General features: G+C 40.4%; 1 protein-coding gene across 8 annotated transcripts in view; it reads left to right on the forward strand.

Annotated features, from left to right (window-relative positions):
* The window catches only part of SIPA1L1 (signal induced proliferation associated 1 like 1), a 369,406-nt gene that overhangs the window by 229,179 nt on the left and 120,453 nt on the right, over positions 1-19,774 (forward strand). For 7 of the 8 annotated variants that reach the window (XM_043472442.1, XM_043472434.1, XM_043472441.1 and 4 more), the window contains one exon: positions 1,563-3,360. In XM_043472442.1, the coding sequence (XP_043328377.1) occupies positions 1,863-3,360 (1,498 nt within the window). In that variant the 5' untranslated portion in view covers positions 1,563-1,862. Of the gene's footprint in view, positions 1-325; positions 939-1,562; positions 3,361-19,774 lie in introns of those variants that run through there. The other variant, XM_043472438.1, reaches the window with a different exon arrangement.

Below are 19,774 nucleotides of genomic sequence, written 5' to 3' on the forward strand. Positions count from 1 at the left end.
CTTGAAGGTTTACAGTTCAAGAGGATCCTGGACAGTTCCCAGATATACAGTCAAATTATAGCAATCTGACGGTAGAAGTATCTAGAGAGGTCGAAAGTCAGGTTTCATTGGGTAGTGGTGCAAAACCATTATCCCTTTCACAAAAGATGGTGAAGAGGAGCCAGAGGGAAAACAATTGGCGTTTCTGTGTGGGGCTGGTCTAAGCAGCCAGCTGGAGCTCCTTTGGCCCTGTGTTCTGCAGGCGGCGTGCATTTTTGAAACACCCCTAAATGTTCCAGCCTTTAAATAGCAGCGAGTCTTCTAAAATGATGCTGCATAGCGCAGGAGAAATTAAAGCGGCTGCCTGGGAGGCAGGAAGCCGACTAGCGAGATGCTTAATTATCGTGGAAGTAAGTGCTTGTTGCTGGGGAGCGGAGCACAGCGAACCCGGGTCGGCCTGGGTGTCAGCCGTGATTTGTAGACAATGCGGCCCCGGCAGCGCAGTGCTGGATCAGCAGCGTCTTTGCAAACATGCATTTGGCAGGAATTTAAAGGCCACCTCTTGTGTAATTTGTGGAGCCTTGGAAAAGGGTCCTCTGCCTTTATTTTCAGGATGTACGCAACCATGCAGGATTTTGTGCTCAGAATCTGTGCCTCTTGCCTCCTGATTGACGTGCTCCTGAGGAAGTTGGTTTTCTTTGCCCGTCACCTGGAAGGATGTTAGCACTTCTCTGTCGTCGACTGGGGGACATGGAGAGGTCTGCCTACAGCAGCTTTTGGTTTCTGCTGTCTTCATAAATTAGCACCGAAGGGTGGGGTGGGTTGCAATGCGTAAGGAAATGCAGGCATTTTGCTAATTAGTGAAACGTTGGTAGCTTTAAGGGTAGATAGAAGGAAAGAGAGCTCTGGGAAGAGGTGGTGGAAAATGCTGGATGCATTCTGAAATTCTGCTCTTTGGGGTAAGTAATAAACCGGGGGGAATTACTGAAGCATGCTGATGGGTAGAATGGCTTGGGGAAAACCGTGTTTATTTTCTCTCTACTGTATTTGCTCTTGCCAACTCTGTTAAGCCTTTGTAAAGAAACAGAAAACTAAGTTTGAATTTTGGAATACAGAAGAGGTTAAAAAGTAAGTGTTGCGACATATTCCGTAACATAATTTTTCAATTTTTAGTCTTGTTAAAAAGCTGTATGTTGCTCTAATTATCGAACTCTGTTGGTTATGCCGTGAACTTCTGGTCAACACAGCGGTTCATGATAGTCTACATTGTTAGAGGTCACTGGAGTCTGTCTGTGGTCTGTACTTGGGCTAATGTCCTGGAACAAGATCCCTCACTGCCTTCTAATGATATGAAACAGTTCAATTAAGCTGAAGTATTAATAGTCTTTTAAAATATATGTAATTTAAATGATGGATATTATTAAATGCTTTCAAATCTGCTTTACTAAAAATATGGGCTGTAAACTGTGAGCCACAATCTGTTACTGAATCTTTTATTTGCATGTATCTGGTTTTGGCAATTGCATACTTATTTTTAGATGTATTTATTAAATGCTAATCCAAATTGTCCTCCTCTCTTTTAGAGAAAGCATGGGATTATGGCAGTCACAGAGTCCCAGTGATACAAGTTCCATTTAGTTCTTTCTGAAAGAAAGCCATCTATCAAAGTAAAGCAAAGGAACTCTTGTGGATTATAATGTTCTACAGATCTGGATTTTCAGAGATTTGAAGATGAGTTATTTTAACCTTTTAAATGAAAAAGATTAAGATCTTGTGCAACTGCTGTATTTTCTGGAAGCCATTCTCCAAAAGGGAAGTGCACATTTAAAACTTAGGTATGATGGTCCTTTCTGTGGGGATTTAAGTCAAATTGCTTTTGCATCATGACCAGCCTGAAACGGTCACAGACAGAGAGGCCGGTTGCCACTGAAAGGGCCTCCGTTGTGGGCGCAGATGGCACCCCCAAAGTCCACACAGACGACTTCTACATGCGACGTTTCAGGTCCCAAAACGGCAGCCTAGGGTCATCTGTCATGGCACCTGTAGGGCCCCCCCGAAGTGAAGGTTCTCACCATATAACTTCGACCCCCGGAGTCCCAAAGATGGGGGTTCGGGCAAGGATTGCGGATTGGCCCCCCAGAAAGGAAAACGTAAAAGAATCTAGCCGTTCAAGCCAGGAAATAGAAACCTCAAGTTGCCTTGAGAGCCTGTCCTCCAAAAGCAGTCCTGTGAGTCAGGGAAGTTCTGTAAGCCTCAATTCCAGTGACTCAGCCATGTTAAAAAGCATACAGAACACGCTGAAGAACAAGACACGGCCGTCGGAGAGCATGGACTCCAGATTTCTTATGCCCGAAGCCTACCCCAGCTCCCCCAGGAAGGCGCTGCGCCGGATCCGGCAGCGCAGCAACAGCGACATCACCATAAGTGAACTTGACGTGGATAGCTTTGATGAATGTATCTCGCCCACCTACAAGACGGGGCCATCGCTGCACAGGGAATACGGTAGCACATCTTCAATCGATAAGCAGGGAACGTCCGGAGAAAGCTTCTTTGACTTGTTAAAGGGCTACAAAGAGGACAAGTCTGATCGAGGTCCCACTCCGACCAAGCTCAGTGACTTTCTCATCGCCGGTGGGGGCAAGGGTTCTGGTTTCTCCTTGGATGTGATAGACGGGCCCATCTCACAGAGAGAGAACCTCAGGCTCTTTAAGGAAAGGGAAAAACCACTCAAGCGGCGCTCCAAGTCGGAAACCGGAGACTCCTCCATTTTTCGTAAATTACGCAATGCCAAAGGTGAGGAACTTGGGAAGTCGTCGGATCTTGAAGATAACCGATCGGAAGACTCTGTCAGGCCCTGGACATGCCCGAAGTGCTTTGCCCACTATGATGTCCAGAGTATCTTATTTGACTTGAACGAGGCGATTATGAACAGGCACAATGTAATTAAGAGGAGAAACACCACCACAGGGGCCTCGGCAGCTGCGGTGGCATCCTTGGTCTCAGGGCCTTTGTCTCACTCGGCCAGCTTCAGCTCCCCGATGGGCAGCACAGAGGACCTGAATTCCAAAGGAAGCCTCAGCATGGACCAGGGAGATGATAAAAGCAATGAACTGGTGATGAGCTGTCCGTATTTTCGGAATGAGATTGGTGGAGAAGGGGAAAGGAAGATCAGCCTGTCCAAATCAAATTCCGGTTCCTTTAGTGGGTGTGAAAGTGCCTCCTTTGAGTCTACACTCAGCTCCCATTGTACAAACGCAGGCGTGGCAGTACTCGAAGTGCCCAAGGAGAACTTGGTGTTACACCTGGATCGGGTGAAAAGATACATCGTGGAACACGTGGATCTCGGCGCCTACTATTACAGGAAGTTCTTCTATCAGAAGGGTGAGTAGAGATCTTTAATTTTCTTTTGCCATACTTTCTGAAAAGGAGTACTGTCTATCAGGTTTTGTAAGGCAGTGTGATGGAAGATTTGCATGAATGCCTTCTCTTGATGGTGAAAGAGTTAGCTGTTTGCTGCAGTGTATTTCTGTTTGCATTTTGTGAGTTACTTTCTCCTTTTAGATATATTAAATATCTTGTATACAGTATATTAATTTTATTAGGTAAAAAACCTTTGATTCAGTGGATGAAATTGTAATCTTTATGTAGAAGACTTGCTATGTCACCTTTAGGGATAAATATCATATAGAGTTAAAAATATTTTAAATACAGCTTTTAAAGGGTTTCAAAAGCAATCTTAGTGCAGGTTTTTTATTTGTTTAGTACTTTTACAATTGGTACAGGGCCATTTCTTTTCTCCATCAATGTTCTCATCACTCAATGACAATTATAATACATTCCCATTCATTTCACAGGCATTTTAGTGAGAACTTTATTATTTGACAAAAATCTCAGAGTTGGGAATCAAACCTTGGTCTTCTAGATTTGAGTATAAAAGGCACTGGAATGAGAAGTACCATTAGCATGTTGATGACTTCTTTTTCTGCTTTGGGGGGAAATATATATCTATATTGTTGAATTGTGCTGTAGACATACAGTTTTATCTCATGCTTTTAAGAAAACTCTGTGAATTCACTGACAGATAGTTTAAATGAACTCTTAGGAGCTTTCTAATAGTGTTTTTGAGCAGCATTATTAATTGAAGAATGAGTTTGTCGTGCAAGTACCTGAGCTAGGAGACAAGATGCTCTCCGAGGAAGAACGTACACCTGTGGTCCACTAGCTAGCTCAGTAATCTCTGCATTGAGACCAAGTGAGAGGCCCCTGGAATACAAGCTACTACAGTGGTCTTTCAGTTTCCCACCTACTATTTGGGGGTTTTCAGTCCTTTTGAGATTTATTCTTCCAATTGAATTTTCATTTCTAGTACTTCATTCTAGTGTGCTAGCTGTATGACATTGCTTACTTTAAAATAAAGTTTATTGTAAGGTTATTGCATGATTGGCTCTATTCACAAGGGTTTATTGACCAAAGGAGCCTTGTCTCAGTGCTCAGCATCAACGTCTCTTAAACATCTATGGCAAAGGTCCTGGAACTAATATAATGAAAATCCCGACTTCCTTGGTAAGCCATCTTTATTTTCTCAGAAAACTTCCTGGAGTTCAGATTTTAGAAATCACTTCTTTCTTATTCTGTCCTTAAGGGTACAGAGTATTTTGACCTTGCCATCTTGGTATTTGGGGCCAGATAATTCTTTGTTTGTTACATCCTATAGTCTTACACATTCTGGGATATAAGATGTTTAGCAGTGTCCCTGGCCTCTACATCCTAGATGCCAAGAGGTACCCTGACTTGTGATGACCTAAAATGTCTACATTTGGATATTGCCAAATGTCCTCTAGGAAATTGCCCCTTGCTGAAAATCCCTTTTTTACTAAGCCTAGAGAAGTTTTCCACAGGTGTTTGTGAGCTGTCTGTAGAGGAGGCCATCTTCCTAAAGAACTGACATTCCAACACAGGAGAGAACATGTTACTTATAATCTTACATATGTATTCATAGTAGTTGGCTCTTTTGCCCAGTTCAGTTGAGTTCAGTCGCTCAGTCGTGTCTGACTCTTTGCGACCCCATGAACGCCAGGCCTCCCTGTCCATCACAGGAGCCTACCCAAACCCATGTTCATTGAGTCGGTGATGCCATCCAACCATCTCATCCTCTGTCGTCCCCTTCTCCTCCTGCCCCCAATCCCTCCCAGTATCATGGTCTTTTCCAATGAGTCAGCTCTTCGCTGATGCGCCCAAAGTACTTGGTGGCGCATGAGGTGGCCAAAGTATTGGAGTTTCAGCTTCAACATCAGTCCTTCCAATGAACACCCAGGACTGATCTCCTTTAGGATGGACTGGTTGGATCTCCTTGCAGTCCAAGGGACTCTCAAGAGTCTTCTCCAACACCACAGTTCAAAAGCATCAATTCTTCTGTGCTCAGCTTTCTTTATAGTCCAGCTCTCACATCCATACATGACTACTGGAAAAACCATAGCCTTGACTAGACAGACCTTTGTTGGCAGAGTAATGTCTCTGCTTTTCAATATGCTGTCTAGGTTGGTCATAACTTCCCTTCCAAGGAGTAAGTGTCTTTTAATTTCATGACTGCAGTCACCATCTGCAGTGATTTTGGAGCCCAAAAAGCAAAGTCTGCCAACTGTTTCCACTGTTTCCCCATCTATCTGCCCTGAAGTGATGGGACCAGATGCCATGATCTTAGTTTTCTGAATGTTGAGCTTTAAGCCAACTTTTTCACTCTCCTCTTTCACTTTCATCCAGAAGCTCTTTAGTTCTTCCTCACTTACTGCCATAAGGGTGGTGTCATCTGCATATCTGAGGTTATTGATGTTTCTCCCAGCAATCTTGATTATTCCAGCTTGTGCTTCCTCCAGCCCAGCATTTCTCATGATGTACTCTGCATATAAGTTAAATAAGCAAGGTGACAATATACAGCCTTGACATACTCCTTTTCCTATTTGGAACCAGTCTGTTGTTCCATGTCCAGTTCTAACTGTTGCTTCCTGACCTGCATACAGGCTTCTCAAGAGGCAGGTCAGGTGGTCTGGTATTCCCATCTCTTTCAGAATTTTCCACAGTTTACTGTGAACCACACAGTCAAAGGCTTTGGCATAGTCAATAAAGCAGAAATAGATGTTTTTCTGGAACTCTCTTGCCTTTTCCATGATCCAGCGGATGTTGGCAATTTGATCTCTGGTTCCTCTGCCTTTTCTACAACAAACTTGAACATCTGGAAGTTCATGATTCACGTATTGCTGAAGCCTGGCTTGGAGAATTTTAAGCATTACTTTACTAGCGTGTGAGATGAGTGCAATTATGCGGTAGTTTAAGCATTCTTTGGGATTGCCTTTCTTAGGGATTGGAATGAAAACTGACCTTTTCCAGCCTGTGGCCACTGCTGAGTTTTCCAAATTTGCTGACATATTGAGTGCAGCACTTTCACAGCATCATCTTTTAGGATTTGAAATAGCTCAACTGGAATTCATCACCTCCACTAGCTTTGTTTGTAGTGATGCTTCCTAAGGCCCAGTTGACTTCACATTCCAGGATGTCTGGCTCTAGGTAATATAATCACATTAATGAACATTATGAGCACTTACTGTGAACTAGAAACTTACCGTGTGGTTTGACGTGCATTTTCTCATTTCAGTGTGTTCATGCCCCCTGTGGTATAGATATAATTATTGAAGGCATTTTCCAGGTGAGAAAACTGTGGTTTGTGTGACTGGTTTCAGTGGTTAAGCTGTCATTGAAGTTAATAGTACTGGAGCCAGTATTTCACCTTTGGGGTGTCCAACCAGAATCATGTTCTTGACTGCTTTGCTCTGCTCTGTACCATATTAGACTAAAGGAAGGAGAGTGTTTTTATCTTTAAATCTGGTAGAATTTTGTTCAAAGTATTTTGTCTTTCAAAAGTAAGGAATAAAACTTTGAACACCTGTATCCCACGGTAATCCAGTTTAGATCATAACACTTCATAAATTTAAGAGCAACGAATTCAAAGAAATTTCTTATTTAAACCCTCTTTCTATCTATAGACAGACCATACCCTCTTAGCTAACATAATTGGAACTGTTTAATTAAAAAAATCGTTAAGACAGGGAATCTTGCAGATGTATACATACTCAAAATATCTTATTTTCACTAAACTATATAATAATAATAAATATATATTTGCTAAATTTTGGTGAGGCCAAGGGTGCTTCTTTGACAGTGATTCTGCTATTTTGAATTCTACCTTGTATTAACAGTATAAACATAGACAGTAGCAAAATACCCTGAATCTTACAGAATCTTAGATTTAAAATGTTTTTCTCCTTTTTTTATAGGTTTTGCCCACATCTAATCCAATAGCTTTCCTTTTAATGACTTGCTTTTATGAAGTCTTTCCAAAGCCTTTAATTTAGTTTTTAATAAGAAACAAGATTTATCTCTTGTGCTCATATTCCATCAACTTTCATAATATTTAATTAAATTTCATAATTACAATAACAAGTCAGCTGGCATAAACTGGTTTGGGAAGACACAGCTTGACTCTTGAAGTCAGCATGGAGTCCAGCTGGTAGGAGCAGAAAGTGTGTGTGGCTCCAGAGAGTGCCTGCTAGTGTCATTGGGCATTTATCATCGAGGTTTACAGAGGAAACATAGAACGATAGTTAATACATGAAACTGGTGCAGGAGGACAGTGTCACAGAGCACCTGCTGTGTTTTCTTGGGCCATACAGATTTTCAAATCAGGTACATCATTTGTTACAAAGAAGATACAACAGATTGTGGATCTGAATAACTTGAAGCCGAAATTAACCCTCTTAAACTCTGTGTATTACAAACTTTGTGTAGTATCTGTACTTTTCTTAAAATTTATTTTATTGAAGTATAGTTGATCTGCAATGTGTTAATTCTGCTGTGCAGAAAAGTGAATTGTTTATACACACATGCATTTTTTTTCATATTCTTTTCCGTTTGCTTTATCTCAGGATGTTGAATATACCCTATGCTATACAGTAGAACCTGTCATTTATCCACTCAGTATATAATAGTTTGCGTTTGCTAATCCCAGACTTTCACTGCATCCCTTCCCCATCCCCTTTCCCTGGGCAACTACATGTTTGTTCTCTATGTCTGTACGTCTGTTTCTATTTCTTAGATAAGTTCGTTTGTATCATATTTTAGATTCCACATATAAGTGATAGCTGTACTTTTCATCACAGTGTAAAATGTAGATAGACAAATAATTTTGTCATGATTTTTAATTCATAGCTTGATTCACTGAAATTAGTACACTAACTCATTTTTCCTAATCAGAACCTGGAAGAGGTTCTGTTCTTGTTGAAGGAGTACATCCATGACAGGTGTAATTTCTCTTCCGGCAACAGGGTGTAGCACTTCTGACCTGATTGTCAGTCCAACCTCTTAATCACCAGATACTGGGTTTAATGAATTCCTGATTTCCCTGAGGCTAAGTCTCTGGGGGAAAAATTCACATTACTGAAGTGTGTATTGTTGACATGATATGTGAAATCTAACTGTCTTTGATAGATGAAGCTGCCATCATTTTTTAAATATTATGTTATTTTTATGAACTTCATTATTTTGCAAATTTAGACTTCAGAGGATATTTGTCTTCATCTCATGAGCCCAGTCCGTTGCTGGAAAGATGCTGACCCAGCAGAGCAGTCTACCCATTGTCTGCATCTGTTGAAATAAGCAACAAACTATCAATTTCTTCTTTCTGGTCCTTCCTCTTACCCACTTCTCTTTGCTGTTTTGCCAGTCTGTGTGATGGATCTAACTCACCAAGGATTAAATGACGGTAATAACATAGCTAACATTTATTGTGTTATTACTTTGTGGTTTATGCAGAGCTCCTCACATAATGCTCATTAAGACCCCAAGGTGAAGTTGTCATTGTGATAAGTCCAAGTGATGCAACCACATCCTTCCTAGAGAGGTGCAAACGAGGCAATATGATAACATCAAAATTAATCTGGGCATCTCCCTTTGAGTGCGTATGTATTTTGTGTTGAATTTTTACTTAGTCACCGTGATTACGGTAGCAGGGCAGGACTGTTTCAGTTTTGCCCTGCGTATACAAGGGTCTGAGACACAGCCTCCCTGAATCCCACTGGAACAGTGCACTAATGGAAAAGAGAGGAGGCCAAGGGAGGCTTTCGCCGTGCTGTTTGGTGCTCCATTGATCAAAAGAGCTGATAGGCTCATCTGACGCCAGATGGGATGTCACTCTCAAAGTCAGGTTACTGAAGCTGCTGTGCTGGGGCCAGGCCTTCCCCTCCTGCCCAGTGGCCAGAAGCAGCTGCCATCATCAGGTCTGAAGAGCATCTAAGAATATTTTCTCATTCCTGGAAAGGACGAACAGTAATGCTCTGCACCTGCTTACTCTTCTGTTAACTTGAAACCACCAGATTTGATTGTTCTGCAGTTCACCTTCCTCCTCCTATACACCACTGCCTCGCCACACCTCACCACACATGTGTTTGCACACGCACACTCACATGTATACAAGTCAGGTTGAATAGTATGCTGGGCTCCTGGATTATTAGTTTGGGGCCTAGTTGGATTTTGGTTGCTACTGTAATGTCCAGTTTTCTTTATTTCCCTTTCACTCTCTTCTAATCAACCATCTTTACCATTTCTTTCGAATTTATACTCTGAACTGCATTTGTACTTGAAGTGACAGCTTTAGTGCTCTGATATATTCTCCAGTTTTGTTATTGGGCACTATTCTGCAAGTTCAGGTTTTTAAATGTGTATCATTACCTATTGTAAGTTTTAGTGGATTATTGTACGGTACATATAGAACATCAGAGGACACCTTAAAGTTAAACTTATTTGTGCTGTGCTTATTTTGTTTATTTCTTCTGTAACTGTAGCAACATTACGCTTGAGTATAGTACCATGGAATGCCTTGTAACTCCGAGTTCGGAAAGGATAACTAGTCTATGGTTAGTTTTTTGTGAACAGTCGTATTTCAAGTATGTGATAAAACTCCAGAGTCAGCAAGTCTGTTCTCCTAAACCATGTTGTGCTCTGTGTTCTTGAACTTAACAGTTTATTTCTGCCAAAACTAATAGGGAAAGATTTTATTCATGTGTAATAACTTACTGTTCTCATGCCTTTGTCTTTCATTTTTTATTGAGAGCATATAAACTGTGTTTTATTTGTTTGAAGGCAGCTTTCTAGTTATGTAATCCTTTTCAGGGAGATTTGGGGCACTAAGTAACTTCCTGAGAAACTCATCTAGGAGGGTTTTGCTGCTGTTTCTTTACCTGCTCGGGGCTCCTGGTAGCAAGAAGGCCATTAGGTAGGAAGGTGTGCGTGTTTGCTCTTTGGAAAACAAGCATCCTCTGCCTTCTCGGCCGTGGTCTCCCAAGCCGCATCACTGATTGAACTCTGATCTGTGAGGCATCCAGGAGTTCATATTCCTTGAGCCGTCTCAGTTCAGAGGCTTGTGAAAGCTGATTAAAAGGGCGTGTGCCTCTCAACTGCTCCTTTCTGTTGAGTTTTTAAAATCAAGCTAGACGGTCCAAAGGCCACCTTTGCTCAGACACTTGACTTTATTCAAGGTCATCTTGCAAAGATTCAATCATACAAAAACAGAGTGTGCTTTCACAATGAACTGATGATGGAGATGCTGGCCTTTTTGTCATCCTTTGGCCTTTTAGAAAGTTCCCACATGATGAATTTATTTTAGAATTTGATGCCATGAATTGTTTTCTGGTAGCTGCTAAATGCCTGCCTTTCTGATGATAGGTGTGTTTTATTTGTTTGCTTGTTTTATTTTATTTATTTTTTTTTACTTTATCTCCTTCCTGTTTTACTTCACCTCCCAGAAGAAAATTTGATGCTCAACTGTGCCACCTTCATTGATAACATAGTTATATCCACTTGGCTTTTATTTTCCTATTTCTGTTTCATTAGCACAGTTTGCGTATTTCCTTTATAATGAATGACTTCAGAACACTCTTTTTAGAAAAAGTAATTAGTCTACGTTTGTATCCAAATAAAAGACCTCTGTTCCCAAGGCTTTTTGCTGAGTTCTGGCTACATTCCTCACCAGCCTTTACCTGCTTCCATCTGGTTGGTTATCTAGCCGGCACCTTGAAACCTGGGACACAGATTTTGACTGCTTCTCCCTTTTTCTCCCTGAACACGCCTACCCTCGTCATTGCCCTCACGCTGTAAGTGCCACCATTACTGTCAGTCTCTTGGATTTGAAACACTGAAGCCTCTTTGATGCCTCTCCTCATGGATGCTAACCTCCAGGCAGCTGGGAAGGCCTCTTGCCTCTCCCTCCACACTGTTGCTGACTTCCTGTTCTCTGGGTCCTGGTCCCAGGTCTGTCGCTTCAAGCCCTTGCTGCCTTTTGCCACAGTTCCTGGCCGTTGTCTTAGTCTCTTCATCTCCGGTCCCCCCATCTCAAAATTCATCCTCTTGTCTTTGCCAAATACACCAAATAATCACAGACAATTTGCATCTTACATGATTGTGTTGGTATGATACAATCATGTAACAGATACACTATTGATCAAGTCCTCTGAGAAGCGGAGGCTGGGACAGTATTGGCATGCAAGTGGTTTGTTGGGGACCTGGGGGCCCTGCCTGTGAAAGAAGAGGGGAGAGGAAGCAGGATTTATCAGGAAGGTCTTCAGTCCACAGTGCAGGTCTGACACTATGAAAGGGAGAAGAAAAAGGGAGAAGAAACGAAAGCGGGCAGGGGGAGCCTCAGCTCACTGTGCACGTGTGACAAAATCTCAACCAATGCCATGAAATAAAAAGGAGCAATAGAGTGCTCCCTTGTTGGGCAGTCAGTCGGGCACACTCAAGGTTGGGCTGCCCAGGAAGAGTGTGTCTGGGCTGGAAAACTACAGAAAAATCCCAAGATACTATAGCCGGAGACTTTCATCTAATTGCATTTCTAGTGGCTGAATGGGTTGTGAGCCATTTCTGGAAGAGAGATGTTAAGTATTGCACATCTGGGGCCGTGACGTGTGCGTGAGTGCCTTCATCATTCTTGGCATGATTTAGGACGCTTGGAGTGAGAAATAAAATGAAACACCTTCATGGAGCTTACATTCTGGTGGAGGGAAACAGACAGTAAACAAATCCAACAAAAGGACATACATGCTTACTATGAAAGTTAATAATTCAGAGTTGAGATAGTAATTCTCCTGATCTCAGTATTTGATTGTAATCCTCTTTATCTTTTCTTTTTTGTTGTCATCCTTGTTTTTAAATTCAAGTGTATTTAATTTACATTGTTGTGGTTTCAAGTGTACAGCAGAGTGGTTCAGTTATGCATATGTTTATATGGATAGATACACTTTTTTAGATTCTTTTCTATTACACGTTATTACAAGATATTGGGTATAGTTCTCTGTGCTATGCAATAGATCTCTATCGTTTGCTTATTTATATATAGTACTTTGTGTACCTATGTGTTTCTTACATAGAGATTTATTACCCAATTTCCTATTAATCAGTGCCCTTAATATTTTTAAGTAGCTTTAAAAATTAACAACTGCACATTCATACATTTATTCATTTATTGCATGATATTTTTACAGCATCTAGTCTGTGTCAGCTGTGGTGCTTGGAAGAGAACAAAAGCAAATAAACCTGCCTTCATGGTATTTGTAGCTTGCCCTGAGTACTGTTAAGACAAATGAGAAGTTTTAGAACACTAATTTTTTTCCTGATCTTTTTTTTTGGAGGGGGAGTGGGAGGCGTTGTGCCTTGCAGCTTGCAGGAGCTTAGTTACCCAGCCACGGACTGAACCCAGCCCCAGCAGTGAGAACATCAAGTAGCCTGACCACTGGACCACCAGGGAATTCCCTTTTTCCTGATTTTTAAAAACCATTTAACAGAATCTTTTATTTTTCTTTTTCTGGCTGTGCCACGCAGGATCTTAGTTTCCCATCCAGGGATCAAACCCGCACCCCCTGCAGTGGAAGGGCAGAGTCTTAACCACAGGACCACCAGGGAGGTCCTAACAGAATCTTTTATAATCTCTTTATTTCCTCTACCTGGAACTCCATCTTGATAGATGATGGAACCTGTGGTTTTATCATCCATTTTTTTCTTTCATAATTTCAAATTCTTTTTATTTTCTATATTAATTTTATCTTTTGGTTCAGGAATTGATACGTATCTCTATATGTTCTACTCTCCAGCCCTTTCATTTTATTTTAGTAATCGTAGTTTTATTTGCCAGGAATTCACTATTTTTGTTTCCCAGTAGTTACTGTTCTAATAGTTTATCCTTATTTTATATACCCCACATTTCTCCATTGGTATTCATTAAAATAATTTTTTCTAATTTTTTTTCCCTTGCATGATCTGTATCTTCTGAGTGGTAGTCTCTGTTTGTGTGTGTGTGTTTCCTTTTATGCTATTGGTTTTCCTTGGTCCATTGATCTTTGCCACGTTTATGAACAAAGGCCAAGGATGATTGTTATAGGAGGCAGGCTTCCCTGCAGCGCTGTGTGTCTTTTTCCTTAGCTGGTCTCACCTTCCGTGGGGGAAGTGAGGGCTGGCACTGGAAATGTAGGTGAGACCCCCTAGCAGGGAGGAGTGTATGAAGCGAGAGGGTAGTGAAGGCAGTGCTCAGTACCAGCCCACATGGGTGCCTGGTTGGGAGAGGTCTGGCCTGCTCCCCTCCTGCATGGAGCTGCCTTTCCTCCCGTCCGTGCATCAGGATGGGTGGTCTTCCTGCCTCTCCTGGGCTTCTGAGTAACCCCCTTCTTCCTCAGGGTGCAGGTGCTTTCCCACCACTGTTCCAGTCACCCTGTGTCCCGGTTTCTGCCCAGCGCTTTCTTTGGTTGCCCTGGTTTATAACCAGTCTAAGCAATCCTGGAAGGCAAGGACTACAACAGATTAGGCTAGGCTCAGCAGTTATTTCACAATTGGAATGCTTGGTACTGATGCACAAAGTACAAAGTTTATTGAGTTGGGGAGCCAGTGTATCTTGTATTCATAGCATCAAGTAGACTCAGGGAGGGCCCTCTGTGTATATGACCTTGTGTTACAGTCTGGACACCGAATAATATGTTGCAGTTCCTTTTCCCCTCTTTTCAGGAAATGAGACCACAGACAAGTCTGTGTGTGGTCATGGTGGTTTTGTGGAAATTAACCAAGACCACCAATTGATCGCCATAAACCCAAAACACCATTCCGGAGACTGATTTTTACTATTGTAAACCTTCTTAGACATAAGTGATAGATGCTAAAGTCAGTGGATGACACCTTGAGAAGGAAGGAGTAGAAATAGGATTTGCACCATCTCAAAGTAACTCCTCCCCAAATATGTGTAAATCATAAGAAGAATGATAGTGACTTTACATTGAACAAAGTGGCACATGCCACCTTAATAGAAGGAACTCTGTCATGGTCTCTATCATGAACCCAGTGAAACGATGCACTGAGGTTCCATTATTTCTGTGGTTCTCTTGCTCAAAATGCATAACCTTAGTTTAATTACATGAAACCACCAGACACACCCAAGTTGAGTGGTAAATACTGTTCAAAAGTGTCAAGTTCACAAAAAAGTAAGGAATTGTAACAGATTGCAAGGGGAACTAAGGAGGAATAACAGCAGTTAAATACAATGTGGGATAATGAGTGAGATTTCAGAGCAAAAAGGGCATAGTGGAAAAACTAGAGAAATTTGAGTATTTGAATATTAATTTCCTGATTTCTGATTAATGAATATTGTACTGTATGTAGTTATATAAGACGAAGACTGGGCTAGGGATATATGTATGGAAACTCCTTGTACTATATTTGCAACTTTTCTGTCAGTCCAGAAGCAGTCAAGATAAAATGTGAAAAAGAAAACCTTCAGGTACGATCAGTAACAGCAGCTAACATAGGAACCATCCACAAGGAAATGGGAATGCTTCCTCAACTTTCTGTGTCAAAGTGCATCAGAGCAAATGCCATGCTACTGTATGTATCTCAGAGAATTTCTCTTCTTTGTTTTGCAGTCTCAAGGACTAAGGGCCCTTTAGATCTGTTATTTCAGTACAAGCTCGTCACCTATCTTTCAAATGCATACCTCATTGTTAATTTCACATACCAGAGAGCCACCAAAAGTTGGTGCTCAGCAAACATTTCTTTTGTCGAACCAATTCCTTTGCTCATCTTCTCACGGAGCCCCCTCCTCTGTATGGAGAGGCCATGCATCTGAACCTCAGGACAGCAAGAGGAGGGACTTTTCATAACTGCATTCTCATCAAGTAGAAGCTTTCAATGATGTAGAAGCATCAGCAGAAGCAGGTGGGCTCTGCTGAGTTTTTGAGACACATTGCATGGTCTCGCCCTCATGAGCTGCAGTGACTGAATTTCTGACTGTTTCTGAGGGACTTCCTTTCAAATACTTCAGCAGCATTTTACACAGACATCTTGCTGCAATGTCCCTGATAAAGAGGTACAAAAGGGTTTTTTTTTTTTTTTTTTTTTCCTTAAATAAAGACATTGAGTTAGAAACAGGTGTTTCATTGTAATTTCTTTCGTTTGGATATTAAATACTTTTTTTTCCCCCCAAGCTGGCTTTTAAATTAGTGTGAACTAACAATAAGCCTGAAGAGTTATATTAATATGCAACCTTTTAAAATATTCTTTTTACTCAGTGACCATTTGTAAACCATTTTTATAAAAATTGCCATATTTGTAGAAATACTTTTTTATACTTTAAAAATCTTCCTATTATAAAAGATATATATTCATTACAGAAAAATTAGCAACTATAGAAACTAAGGAAATTAATCATGTGTGATTACTAGTTACTTTACTTCTCTTTTAATACATATATACTCATTAATTAAATAAGATAAGGATCATTAAATAGTTTTATATATTTTTTATGGTTCTATAATTGGCTTTGCCATCATTTATTTAAAGTCTTCCACCTGTTATTAAATTCAAGTTTTCTACTTCCTTATTATAAATAATTCTTACATCAGATCATCCTAAGTATTTTTTGGTACTTAAGATGACCTCTGGGCACTTAGGATGGCATTTAACCCCTTTGGCAATTTGGTGAAACCTATGGACTCTCCTTAGACTAATGTTTTTAAGTACATAAAAGTACAAAGCAAACCAGTCATATTAAACTACAGTTGCAAGAGTATTAAAAATTTTGTGATATACTAACATAGATGCTTCTTTTTTATTACATTAACAAAAAGATCTAGCATCAGTTCTGATAACTACTGTAATTTCAAAGCTGTGATGAGAATAATTGATATTTTGATATGTCTACAACAGTAATATGATATGAAAACATCTCATGATTTCTGTAGGTGTCAAAGTCATATGTGCAGCTGATGATACTATAGTTGGTTGGCTCCATTTATAATTAATGGAAATGCTACATTTCATTTAGAGGGTAGTGAAAATAAAGATAAAAATTTTTTCATTCAAGTTCATGAACCCCCTAATTTCTTTCCATAGACAAGTTTAAAAGCCTCTGACCTTACATAAATGCTCTTGTTATGTAACTTCCCCCCCCCCACCGACATGTCCAATTATTTACATAAGGTAGAGTCCTGTAAGTGAAATGGTGTGAATTTTATGGAAACCTTGATTTTTATTGCCAAATTGTTCTTAAGAAAGCTTAGGCCAGAAAGGTTCTACTCCTATTTTAAGACTGTGTGGTGTTTAACATTTTCTTGGCTACCTTGAGTATTTGCTGTTTTTATTTTAGAATATTTATTGTAGGTCCAAAACATTTCAACTTCTTTGACCACAAGTAAGACTGAATTATTTAAATAGAATTATTGGCTATTTGTCATAGATAATAGTCAATTAAAAATCTTCCATTTTGACAGTGATACTGTTTTTCCTTTGTTTCAAATAGAGTTTTCTTTGTACTTTTTCCTTTCGTCATTTGAATGCAATTCATTAGTGTCGGCCTTACTTCAGTTAAAGTCTACTTTTTATTGGCAGGTTGGGGGGCTTCTGAGGGCTGCTTAGTCATGTGAGGCTTTAAGCCTAACAACGTGATATAATTTTTTCAAATAGACCACCCTAATTTTTAAGAGCTACCTACGGAAAAGAAGAATTGGAACTTCAGAGTACTGTGCACTTTGTGAATGTGGACAATTACTCTTATGCAACCATAATTACAGGCTTAGTGGAATGCTTTGGGACAGAATTCTGGACTGTGGCCAGTCCTGTGTAAATGTCCCCATCCATTACTCTGACCTGCTTTTGATTATGATGCAAAGTCCTAGGCTATTTAGTTCTCATGGAACCTCCGCCCTTATAATTAGGATGAGCCCTTTGGGGACCAGAGACAGAACCTCTGAGTGGTGCTTTTCTCGGAAAGAGCCATTCTTCAAACACATGAATCCTTATTACCTCCACTTTGGCAAATCTGTGTTTTCATTTTTAAAGAATATACTGTTGTTGCTTGTGTTTTCTTTTCCATTTAATTATTTTAGATCTGTTCTCTCTTTGTAACCTAGTTGTCAGTCATATTTAGATGTTGTAAGTTGCACGAAAATGAAATATCTGAACAAGTTGCACTCAATAGGCAGAGATAAGTACCTTATTAGAAGCATGTGCTGTGGTGAGTGGTTTTCCCAATTGCATCTAGATTCTCTGTCTAATGGAAATATTGAGGGTAGAATTTATGATGTTGACTGCACTGATGCTGACATACTTGTAGCCCACCAGGTAGACTATTTCAAGGGAAAAAGAATTTAAAATATTCAGAGTGGTAAAATGATTTTAATTCCAGCTAGGAAAGTTGTTGTCATTCCATTCTTTAACCTGCTAATAGATGAGGCCCATGTATGTCTGCTTAGTAGTATCTTTAGGACCCCTGTCATACAGTGAATTAAGATGCCTTTTTTAGAGGAAATGGAAGAGTTTTAATTTCTCCTTCTACATAGCCATTTAGGGTAATTAAGATTAGCATGTGACCATTTTGATGACTTTAACATATGTTGCTATAATGCTTTCTAAAATGGTTGGTACCAATTCATGGTGTCACCAACAGTGAAGGAATGTATTCCAGCCCTACCAAGGACTATTTTTCCCTTCAGAAGTGTTGTTGCTAATTTTGTGAGGCCTGAGATAGTAGCTGTTTTATTTGCTTTCTGTTTCTTTGATTTCTGTGTATCAGTCTATTTTCCCTATTTAATTTCTAAATTGACAATTCTAAAGAAATACTTTAAGCCATGCACCTGGTGGCTCAGCTGGTAAAGAATCCGCCTGCAATGTGGGAGACCTGGGATTGACCCCTGGGTTGGGAAGATGCCCTGGAGAAGGGAACGGCTACCCACTCCAGTATTCTGGCCTAGAGAATTCCATGGGCTCTATAGTCCATGGGGTCGCAAAGACTCGGACACAACTGAGCAACTTTAACTTTATATTTTTACAAATTATATATAAAAAAAGATTTATTTTTGTTCATAATTACAAACAGTCCAGATTATGCTGGTCTCTGGAAATGTACAACTGAAATGCTAATGTGAAATCTGCAAATATTATGAAAACCAGTACAAGCAATCCAAAAATTGTTGGTTGAAGCCCTGTAACTCTTGTGACTTTATTTTTGTTTCCTTCTTTGCAATTGAAATGCCAGGACTTCAACTTTTTATGCCTTGTGCACACATCCTTATCTGTAGTTCATAATTGGATAATGTGACTGTGCTTGATCTAATCATTTGGAGCTTTGAACTATTGACTCTGTTCCCTCTCTAAGAATGTGAAAGTATTATTTATTATTGTGACTGTGTCAGCCAGAAATACGGCTATTTGTGTGCAATGTTCTAGTAATAGCAGAACTACTCATTGGTGTTCTTTGTACCATCCTTGTTTAAATGTAAGAACCAGAACTAATTGAAACTAAAGGTTAAAAATTTGTTTAGGTGCTAAGGATGAAAACTAAAACTGAAGGTGAGGGGAATCAGTGATATATGGGTAAAATATTAATATTTCTCCCTTTAAACACAGCGAAACCTTGGCAATATAGTACATCAGGAAATAAAGCCTTATGTGTGATCTGGCTAGTTAATCCTTAATATGTCTGAGTTCTGGTGCTGCTGTGTACTGCTTGTGGCTGGAAAGTGACTTATTCTCTCTAAATCATAATTGCCGCATCTGTGAAAAAGAAGGCAATGCCGATATTTCATAGTTGACATGAATATTAGAGTGCTTGGCACAGTGCCTCACCTCACTGCATTATATCATTCTAATGTAGTGATTGCAGTACTGGGTTTTGGCATTCCAGTATGCTGGCACAGAAATATCATTATTTTTGGTAGTATAATACCCGTATTTCAATTCATCCATCAGCAGATTTATCCACCCTACTTTAGTCTCCAGCCCCTCTGCCCCCCCCCCCCCCCCCCCCCCGCCCCTTTCCTTCCTCCGTCTTTCATCATCAAAGGCTTCCTGGCCTTTCTTGAACACTTATCATCTGCATCTCCCCCATACTTGGACCCTCTCTCCCCCTTCCATCCCTCCACCCCGCAAAAGACAAAGCTGATTGTAGGTATGACCGGAAGAGCTCTCTGCATTTGATGGATACCATGGCGCTAGCAGAGGGTGGAGGTGCAATACATAGCTGATGGGAAGAAATACACATGCTGCAGCGTGGAGCCAATGCAGCGTGCTGCCCCAAGACTGTGGTCCCAGGAGGAAAGCAGCAGTATAGTCCAGTGAGCTTGAAGGACAGGCAGCAGCAAGAGTGGCCAGACTCAGGATCCTAAAAGGCTAGATTTTAGTTATGAAAAAGTCATTTGTCTTGAGATCAAAGTTTAAAGAC

The sequence above is a fragment of the Cervus canadensis genome, chromosome 6 (assembly GCF_019320065.1).
Source record: "Cervus canadensis isolate Bull #8, Minnesota chromosome 6, ASM1932006v1, whole genome shotgun sequence".
Lineage (NCBI taxonomy): Eukaryota > Metazoa > Chordata > Mammalia > Artiodactyla > Cervidae > Cervus > Cervus canadensis.